Below are 10,750 nucleotides of genomic sequence, written 5' to 3'. Positions count from 1 at the left end.
GTAGCTCTTGCTGCCGCTGTCCCGGGAACGGGCCTATCAGGGAGGCGACTGACTGCACGGCACAACAACGGGCAGTGTTGGGTCAGCGGGACTGGCAACGGGTTCAGCCCGGCGGGAGGGGCAGCGGCCATGGACGTCGTACCGCCCGACCCGGACATGATGTTCGACCCAGGTGATGGGCCGTCCCGGTTCTGTTTATAGAGCAGATGGAGCTTGAGGACAAACTTTGGGTGAAGGTCCAGTCAGGGAGGAGGGGCGTGGGGCGCCGGAACGGCCGGGGAGAAGGGGCAGGTGGGGCGCCGGAGCGGGCTGGGGAGAAGGGAAGGGGATGGGACCTAGGAGCCCAAAGTATATCGTCTAATTGATGATAAACATGGGAATGGAAGGTTGCGGTGCGCTGTTGGAAATGTGGAGCTCTTACATTCAGATCAGCTGTGAACTTGTCAAATAGTAAAACAAGCTCGGGGACCGTGTAATCATTAATTTTTGTTCTTGTCTATTTTCTTGAGTGTCAACGCCCTCACTTATTAATGTGCACTTGTATCTAAATGTAAAGGAGCTGTGTTGAGCAAACGGTTCAGGATAAGTAATGCCTGAATGTAAGGTTATCGCTGTAAATGCAAATAGGTACCCTGGAGCAAAAACTCACAATTGACATCCAAAAGTTTGGAGCTGCTTTGGATTAGCGGGTTAAGAGTCTCTTAATCAAAAAAGGCAGATTTACTGTCTGATTAGGCAGCATACAGTTGAAATCATAGCTACTTTGGCGCACGGGTACGTGCCACAGTTTGACATCTGCTGCATTTGCTTACATCTCAGATGGTAGAAGAAAGTGCTTTTTCAATAGAACGTCTTGGAACACGTAAACTGATAAGGTTGTAGGAATGTTTCTATCCAAAGTTCAAAGTACAGAACTTCATGTTCTGTTACTGAGTTCCTGTATTTCCTGCCATTTGAAAAAGAAAATGCCACATAGCAGGTATATTTTTGGTTAAGTAGGTTAAATGGCATTTGTGTAGTCAATAATTGATGAGTTGATCGGGTTTATTGTATTAGTTCTGTTTATGGGGTTGCCTTGTTTTGTAATGCTTGTAGTTGATCAGTATATGTGAAATTTTTGAGACCAGTTTTTAGCAGTTTGTTTAGTATGATTAATAGAAATTTCATAACATATGAAGATATTTTCTGTAATCTTGTGTAGCAATTGTGAGATGAAGTAGTAAATTGAATTCAATATTGGCTTAGCTGGAGAAGCCAGAGTACCAGTAGACGGTTGCCTCTCTGACTGGAGGCCTGTGACTAATGGTGTGCAGCAGGGACTGGTGCTGGTTCTTTGGTTGTTTTGCCATATATATTAATGATTTGGATGATTTATGTGGTAAACTGGATCAGCACTTAGATGACACCTAGGCTGGGGATGTAATAGTGGACAGTGAGCAAGGCTATCAAAGTTTGCAGTGGGATTTAGACCCATTGGAAAAATGGGCTGAAAATTGGAGTTTAATTCAGAATATTGTCCTTTGGTAGGACTAGTCAGGGCAGGACTTAGAGAGTAAACAATAGGGCACAGGGCAGAGGGATTTGGAAATACTGATCAATAATTCCGTGAAAGTGACACCACAGATAAATAGTGATGTAAGGAGAAGTTTTGGCACATTGACCTTCAAAAATCAGAATGTTAAGTACAGGAGTTGGGATGTTAAGTTGAAGTCATATAAGATGTTGATGAGGCCAAATTTGGAGTATTATGTACAGCTCTGCTCACCTAACTGCAGAAAGTTATCAATAAGATTGAAAGAGTACAAGGAAAATTTACAAGGCTGCTGCCAGGTCTTGAGGATCTGAGTTATAAGGAAAAGTTGAATAGGTTAGGACTCTATTCCCTGGAGCTTAGGAGCATGAGAGGAGATTTGATGAAGATGTACAAAATTATCAGGGGTATAAATATGGTAAATGTAAGCAGGGTCTTCACTGAGGTTGGGTGAGACAAGTAAAGAGGTCACACGTTAAGGGTGAAAGGTGTAATATCTAAGGGGAACCTCTTCACTCAGAGGGTGATGCGAGTGTGGGATGAACTGCGAACGGAAGTGATGGATGGGGGTTTGATTGCAACCTTTAAGAGAAGTTTGGATAAGTACATGGATGGGAGTGGTATGGAAGGCTACGGTCCATGTGCTTAGGAAGATGGGATGAGGATGTGCAACAGTTGGCATGGACTAGATGGGTTGAAGGCTGTGTTTCTGTGCCATAGTGCTTTATGACTTGACCATACTATTTCATGGTAAAGCTCAGCTAGTTCAGCAGCTTTGAGATTTTGGTACTGGATTGGCACATCTTCTGGACAATATTACATTACTCTTATTAACTGAACTTTACTCCTATTACTATATCAACAAACTTTTAATTCACCTTTTTATGTTACACAGTAATAAAAACTGCCATTGCACACGGTGAATTTAAAGGTAACATAGGAAACAAATGCAGTGAGTTTAAAGGGATCATGAGAAGTGGGACTCTGGTGAGCCAGGTATCAGATCAATGGAATAGCAGATTGTTGGAATTTTACTCTATATTGTATATCATTTTGGAGTAGGGATTGTCATTGGAGTAATGATATGTTATGTGTCACATGTTATAATTTGTTTTGAGTTTTATGTTATGAATAGTCTAGTGAATATTGAACTACTAATTACCATCTACCAGTGTTCGCTTTCAGGTGCGTGGCCGCGCAGCAACTGAAATGCTCCCTCGCACATATCCTTTGTTGGCGTTCAGCTGGAATTGGATGCAGTTAGAAAAAGTTTATGAAATGCGAAAGATTTTCTTTGTACTGTATTTCATTATACCTTCAATTTATAAAATCAAAATGGGATTTTTAAAATTTTGACTCTAAGTATACGTATTAGTCAGGAAAAGTCATTTAAAGTGCTGTGCAGTTTTTAGGCTGAGTAAAAATTTTCTGCTCAGAGATTGGTCTGCACAGCTGCCCATCAAACTGGGACAGAAACAAATGAGTTCTGTACGGTAGCCCACTAGTCCTCCACTTTATGTCCTGCATACGGAGCTTTTCTGGAAAGATGGCTCCAGTGACCAATGGTGACATTTTGCAGAGGGCTTACAAAACTACTGAATATACTTCTGAACTGCGATTGATTGTAGCCTGTAATATCACTTTTAAGAACGTATTTTTTGGGCTGACTGAACTATCTGGTGCTACTGTGATCCCCTGGGGTATTTGGTGTGGAGGAGATTCTGTGTCAATTCCATATGGCAGAACACGAATGCGTGGTAGACTCCATTACTCCGCACCGATTAAAGTGTTGATTAGGATTATAATCGTGAAGGAGAATAGTGGAAAAAGAACAGGTTGAAGAGCCATGAGATTAATGACAGTCTGGAAAATGGTGGTTTAATGTTCATTGTCGTTGCTGGGATCATATCATAGCCTAGAAAGTGATATGAGGTGCAGGGAAGTGTAGTGTTACGTGCACAACTTGATCTGAAGACAGTTGCACCACTTAGACAGTAGCTAGGAATATCAGGATGCAATTGAGAGTCAGACAAGAATGAGCCTTGTTTTTGAATGTGGGCAGTCTGATACAGCCGCTCTGTAAGTAAGTGGTGAGGGAGGAGGAGTAAAAAGGAACAAATTCCTATTGGATAGTAGAGCGATGGGTAAGTTCTCTGTGGCTGGGACTGGGATCCATAAGGCTGTGTGTCAGGGTTAAAGACAGGGTTGTGTCTGGAGAACAGCTTGAAGTGGAGAGGTGAAGATCAAAATGTTACAGGTCGTGAGTGAACTACTGTCACAGAACTTGGTTCTGTTGGGAGAGTTTGACCCAGGGCAAAAGTTCAAATGTAGAACTTCTGATAATAATTCCAATCTGAACTACATGTGGACTGGCATGGGGTTGAATGTTGCTAGTGATGGCGTAGGTCTCATGGGTTTAATTATGGATTACTTGAATGTAACAAGGGAAGAATAAAACAATTCTACTGGGACTTAAACTTGGCAGGGACTAGTACCCGCATGATTCAGTCGTAATTCATTCCTGGGATTTGCACTGTCATTTATTGACCTTCTCTAAATGCCCTTGAGAAGTAGTTGAAAAGTGCTTTCTGTGGTCCTACCCATGAAGGCTTTCCATAGTGAGGTTGGGGAGGATGTCCAGAAATTTGGAGTTGGCGTTCATGAAGAATGGGTGGTGCACTTCTAAATCAAGATGGTCTGCAAGCAGAGAGAACCTACAATTAGTGGTGTTCTCTGACATTCTGGCATGTGTAAAAGGAAAATTGCTGTGGATGCTGGAAATTTGATATTTAAAAACAGAAAAGTTTGGAAATAATCAGTAGTTTGCCAGCATCAACGGAGAGAGATTCAAGGTCAACTTATCATCTTATAAGGTATGGATTGCAGTTGGCTGCATCCCAGTGTCTGAGTTGTTTGTTAATATTTTTATGTTTGTTCAGTAACCTGCCATAAGCTGTCCTATGACTAAAGCTGAGTCAAATGATATCAAGGCAGTGACTATGACATCCTGAGGAAAGAAACTTAATGCATTAGTGAAACCACACTTGGAGTTTTGTGGGCAGTTTTGGTTGCTGTGCTTTAGGAAGGAAATTATTAAACTAGTAAGAGTGCAGAAAATGTTTCCCAGGATATTGCCTGAATTTGTGGGGTGGTAGTGGTGTGAAGTACAGGGCCAGAGTTAAAAAGAGAGGTGGCTTGAATTTCCAGCATCTGCAGATTTCATCATTTTGTTTTCTGTGTTGTTTTTTACGTAGTTCAGTCCGGGAAGGGGGAAGCTAAACATATCAGGGATGGGGTAAGAAGGGGAGGAGGGGCATTAACGGAAGTTAGAGAAGTCAATGTTCATTAACGGAAGCTGGGTAGCCTCCAACCTGATGGCATGAACATTGACTTCTCTAACTTCCGTTAATGCCCCTCCTCCCCTTCTTACCCCAACCCGGATATATTTAGATTTTCCCCCCTCCTTTTTTTTTCTCTCTTTCTGCCCATCACTCTGCCTGTTCTGCATCTCCCTCTGGTGCTCCCCTCCCCCTTTCTTTCTCCCTAGGCCTCCCATCTCATGATCCTTTCCCTTCTTCAGCTCTGTATCCCTTTTGCCAATCACCTTTCTGGCTCTCAGCTTCACCCCACCCCCGCCAGTCTTTTCCTATCATTTCGCATTCCCCCCCCCTCCTACTTTCAAATTTCTTACTATCTTTCCTTTCAGTTAGTCCTGACGAAGGGTCTCGTCCCGAAACGTGGACAGTGCTTCTCCTTATAGATGCTGCCTGGCCTGCTATGTTCCACCAGCATTTTGTGTGTGTTGACAGAACAAAAAACTACACTAGACTACAGACCTACCCAGGACTGCATAAAGTGCACCAAACAGTGCAGGCATTACAATAAAGAATAAACAAGACAATAGGGCAGTAAGGTGTCAGTCCAGGCTCCGGGTATTGAGGAGTCTGATAGCTTGGGGGAAGAAAGTGTAACATAGTCTGGTCATGAGAGCCCGAATGCTTTGGTGCCTTTTTCCAAAGGGCAGGAGGAAGAAGAGTTTGTATGAGGGGTGTGTGGTGTCCTTCATAATGCTGTTTGCTTTGCGGATGCAGTGTGTGGTGTAAATGTCTGTAATGGCAGGAAGAGCGACCCCGATGATCTTCTCAGCGGACCTCACTATCCGCTGCAGGGTCTTGCGATCTGAGATGGTGCAATTTCCAAACCAGGCAGTGATGCAGCTGCTCAGGATGCTCTCAATACAACCCCTGTAGAATGTGATGAAGATGGGTGGTGGGAGATGGACTTTCCTCACCCTTTGCAGGAGGTAGAGACTTGCTGGGCTTTCTTTGCTATGGAGCTGGTGTTGAGGGACCAGGTGAGATTCTCTGCCAGGTGAACACCAAGAAATTTGGTGCTCTTAACGATCTCTACTGAGGAGCCATTGATGTTCAGTGGGAAGTGGTCGCTCCATGCCCTCTGTATAATTAAAATATTCTTTAGAAAATTGGCTAATCTTAAAGAAGATTCAGCACAGATTGGAATCTATTATTTAATTCTCTTAATCTCAATTCCTTCAACCATTAAGTAAGAGAAATTGTGAAAACAATTAAGTGAAACTCGTTGTTTTAGCTTTCGGAAGTTCTAATAGAATTAAGTCAAATGTAAAACAATTAGTACATTGCTGTGGTAATATGTTCATTATGAGAAGAAAGGGAATAAATTACTGGGGTTTTGGTAGAGATTTATTTTCATTGTTAACCATAGATACAATTTAATTCAAGTTTAATCGTCATTCAACCACACATATATACCCATAAATGCAGCCAAATGACATGGTTACTGTTGAACAAGGCACAAAGCACAGCACTCACAGTCACACATAGCACATACAAGATAGCAAGCACATGTAAGATTCAGTAAAATAGAGCTATGCAAAAAAATACAGTCCAGATCCTGATTCCATGAATGCTGCAAAAATCTGTAGTGGACTACAACACACACAAAATGCTGGTGGAACGCAGCAGGCCAGGCAGCATCTATAGGGAGAAGTGCTATCGACATTTCGGGCTGAGACTCTTCGTCAGGACTAACCGAAAGGATAGACAGTAAGAGATTTGAAAGTAGTGGGGGGAGGGGGAAATGCGAAATGAAGCTCGAAAACGGATCCTGAAGCCAACTGGAGTCAGTTGGCGTCGGAGACACGTTCCAAGGAAGGATATATGGCTGTAATAGCGGGTCTGGGTCAAAATATGATCGAAAAGTTGAAGGGCTGAAGGAATTATAGATGGGGAGCAGCGAGAGAGGGTTTCACTGAACTCCCGTCAAAGAGAGGATTTAAACTTCTTCAGTGTAGGCATCACTGGCAGAGGCTTCGCAGTAGTGAATTTAAAGAGCAAACATGAGGAAATCTGCAGATGCTGGAAATTCAAACAACAACACACACAAAATGCTGGTGGAACACAGCAGGCCAGGCAGCATCTATAGGCAGAAGTGCTGTCGACGTTTTGGGCCAAGACCCTTCGTCAGGACTAACCGAAAGGAAAGATAGTACAGTGAAACCCTCTCTTGCTGCTCCCCATCTATAATTCCTTTGGCCCTTCAACTTTTCAATCATATTTTGACCCAGACCCGTTATTACAGCCATATATCCTTCCTTGGAACGTGTCTCTGCCGCCAACTGATTCCAGGATCCGTTTTCAAGCTTCATTTCGCATTTCCCCCTCCCCCCACTACTTTCAAATCTCTTACTATCTTTCCTTTCGGTTAGTCCTGATGAAGGGTCTCGGCCTGAAACGTCGACAGCACTTCTCCCTATAGATGCTGCCTGGCCTGCTGTGTTCCACCAGCATTTTGTGTGTGTTGTTGTTTGAATTTCCAGCATCTGCAGATTTCCTTGTGTTTGCTCTTTAAAGTGGACTACAATATAGGTTGTCTTTTGCTGAGCGGACACGGGGGGCAGCACCCACCCCTGCCTGGATATCGTGCCACACTGCCCCCACTGGAGCGCACTGGCTCTGACGCCTCTCACCTTGTGGTGGTAAGCAGGTGACACTGTGGCTTGAAGCCCTAAGTCCATGAATGCTGCAGAAATCTGCATTTGACCACAATACAGGTTGTCTTCTGCTGACCTGGGGGGGGGGGAGGTGGGGGGTAACGGGACAGCACCATCTCCAGCCTGGATGCTGCACCACACCACCCCCAGTGGAGCGTACCGGCTTTGATGAGATATCAAAAGACTGTAGGATTGTGATGTTGTACCTCTGTGCAAGAAAGGTTGCAAGGACAGGCCTGTATCAGTGGTGAGAAAGTTACCAGAAGGGATTCTGAAGGACAGGATTTATTTTCATTTGGAAAGGGAAGGTCTAATTACTGATAACATGGCTATGTTCAGAGGAGATTGTATCTCTCAAAATTGATTTGTGTTTTTTTGAAGAGATGACCAAGCGTGTTGATGAAGACAGGACAGTGGATATTGCCTTTATGGACTATAGTAAGGTGTTATCTGTCTATTCTACTTATGCCTTTTATAATCTTATACATCTCTCTTAGATCTTCCCTCAGCCTCCATTACTCCAGATCAATGAACCCAAGTTTGTCTTACCTCTCCTTGCAGTCTAATTCATTCCGTATCCTGGTAAAAACCCTCTTCAAAGCCACAACATCCTCCCTATAACGGGGTGACCAGAACTTAATGCAATACTCTAGATATGGCCTAACTAGAGTCTAGATGTAAGTTCTTGACTAATAAGGGCAAGCATGTCATGTGCCCCTCAAACCTATCAACCAGTGTGGCTACTTTCAGGGAGCTGCAGACTTGGACCGCAGTGAGGGCAGTGCACATACTTCTGTCTACATTAGCAGTGTTCAGGTCAAGGGCTAGTTCTTAGGAGTGAACATCACCAATAGCCTGTCCTGGTCACATGGATGCTATGCCAAGAAAGCTCACTAATGCCTCTTCTTTCTCAGCAGGCCAAAGAAATTTGGCATGTCCCTGTCAACCTTTACCAATTTTTATCAATGCACCCAAGAAAGCATCCTATCAGGATGCATAAAGGCAACCCAGGACCACAAGAAACTGCAGAGAGATGTGGACACAACTGAGCACATCATGGAAACGGATGTCTTCCCACCCTCCTCCCATCACCCCCACAGATTCTGTCTGCACCTTTCAACGCCTCAGTAAAGCAGGCAACTTAATCACTCCAGACATTCTGTCTTTCCCTCTCCAAATGGGCAGAAGATCTAAAACCCTGAAAGCATGTACACCAGGCACAAGGTTAGCATTTGTCCTGCTGTTATAAGACTAATGAATGGTTCCCTGATTAGGTAAGGTGGACTCTTAACCTCACAATCTACCTCATTTTAATCTTGCACTTAATGTTCACCTGCACTGTACTTTCCCTGTAGCTGTTTCACTCTATTTTGCAGTTGGTTATTATTTTACCTTGTACTATCTCAATTCACTGTGTAATGATTGGATCTTTATGAACAGTGTATAAGACAGATATTTCACTGTACCTCGGTTCATGTGACAGTAATAAATCAATTCCAAATCCACACTTGTCATGAACAGTATACAGTCACTTTACGTTTGTTCTCCCGAAGTGCAGGACCTCACTCTCTTTGCCATTTCTTTGTCCATATCTGCTACTGATCTAAAACCCATTTGCATTTTCAAATACAGTACTGTGCTAAAGTCTTGGGCACATAAGTATAACTAGGGTGCCTAAAACTTTTGCGCAGTATTGTATATTGGAAAACAGTGGTAACTGAAAAGACATATTCAGATCCTGCATAGCGCTGATTGGTTACAACATGATTTTTCCTTTTACACTGACATTCTTAACGTGATTTCCTGCTACCTGCTTCATGAGAGGAAGCTTAAGAAAAGGCAGTCAAATCTTGACGCCTACTTGAAGAAGGAGCTAAAGTCAGAGGTGGACCCACAGTCTGGTCCCTCCTCTAAGATGTAGCCATCACCGCTTCCCTCTGCTGCTGCTCCACTGATGTACAGGTTCGGCCTTTTTGTGTGTTTATTACTTCACAAATTACTGTGTATACATAAAATCATATCATTTATCTCAGGTGTGACTTTTTTTTTAAAAAATTGGCATACATGTCCATTTACATAATGTTATAATGACCCTGCATACTGCTTCACCTCCGAGGACCGCATTCCCAGTTTTAAGCGGGGTCTGAGTGTATATGGTACACCCTTAGGCACCATAGTTATATGTCAAAGACTTTTGCACAGTACTGTAGATAATTTACATTTCACAAACAGTAGAGGTCCCAGCATAGATCCCTGTGGAACACTGCTAATTATAGACCTCCAGCTGGAATAATTCCTGTCAACCACTCCCCTCTGTCTTCTATGGTAAGCCAGTTTTTAATCCATGTAGATAATTCATTGTGGATCCCATGAGGCTTAATTTTCCAGATGAGCTTCCGATCAGGGACCTTATCAAATGCTTTAGTAAAATCTATGTAGATTGCAACTACAGCTCTACCTTCACTAGAAGGGCCACACCAGTTCAAGGTGTTTTCTCCCTATAAACCAGGGTGCTCTGGTCTCCTCCCACAGTCCGATAACACCAGTTGGTAGGTTAATTGGTCATTTAAAATTGTCCTGTGTTGAGGCTGGGATTAAAAAATCCGGGGATTGCTTGGCGGCATGGCTGGAAAGGCCTATTCTGTGTTGCATTTCAATAAATAAATAAATTTGTTAAATGGGCTTCCCTTCATTTATTTGGGACACTATCCACTTAATTGGAGCAGCAGACTGTTGCTGAATAAATTATGACTAGTGTCAGTCATTTGTACTTGCGCAGCTGTTAGACACTACACCAGGCATGGGCAAACTGCGGCCCGTTAAGCTTTTTAATCCGGCCCGCAGAACTTGATGAAATTATATTAATAAACCTTGTTAACGTTTTTTCCCCGCAATTCTGGCGTCTTCCCAATAGATGACACACTCTATATACATTGACCTTTGTTGAGGTGCAGCGTATTACTCCACATTTGCGCTTTACTTTGTGATCTTGTGGTGATCCATTTCCTGGCACATCCGAACTGGCTCACAATTAGCCAGCGTTCCGGCTAAGGGAGATAGCCTGCGGGGATTTGTGAGCACAGAGCTCCGCATATTGGCGCGCTCTCACTGTTCTGTCATTGTGCTGGTCGTTGTTGAGTTTTGGCACAGGGGACAATTGAATAAGGAGGAGCAGGACAAGTAGACCT

General features: G+C 43.3%; 1 protein-coding gene across 2 annotated transcripts in view; it reads left to right on the top strand.

Annotated features, from left to right (window-relative positions):
* The first annotated feature begins 68 nt into the window (after positions 1–68).
* Positions 69–10,750, top strand: part of pnpla7b (patatin-like phospholipase domain containing 7b) — a 329,041-nt gene continuing 318,359 nt past the window's right edge. Inside the window, exon 1 of one of the 2 annotated variants that reach the window (XM_059994311.1) lies at positions 69–172. In XM_059994311.1, coding sequence (XP_059850294.1) covers positions 130–172 — 43 coding nt within the window. In that variant the 5' untranslated portion in view covers positions 69–129. Of the gene's footprint in view, positions 173–7,950; positions 8,001–10,750 lie in introns of those variants that run through there. The other variant, XM_059994312.1, reaches the window with a different exon arrangement.

The sequence above is a fragment of the Hypanus sabinus genome, chromosome 18 (assembly GCF_030144855.1).
Source record: "Hypanus sabinus isolate sHypSab1 chromosome 18, sHypSab1.hap1, whole genome shotgun sequence".
NCBI lineage: Eukaryota > Metazoa > Chordata > Chondrichthyes > Myliobatiformes > Dasyatidae > Hypanus > Hypanus sabinus.
The sequence above is the reverse complement of the archived record's forward strand: the minus strand, read 5'-3'. Positions and strand labels throughout refer to the sequence as shown.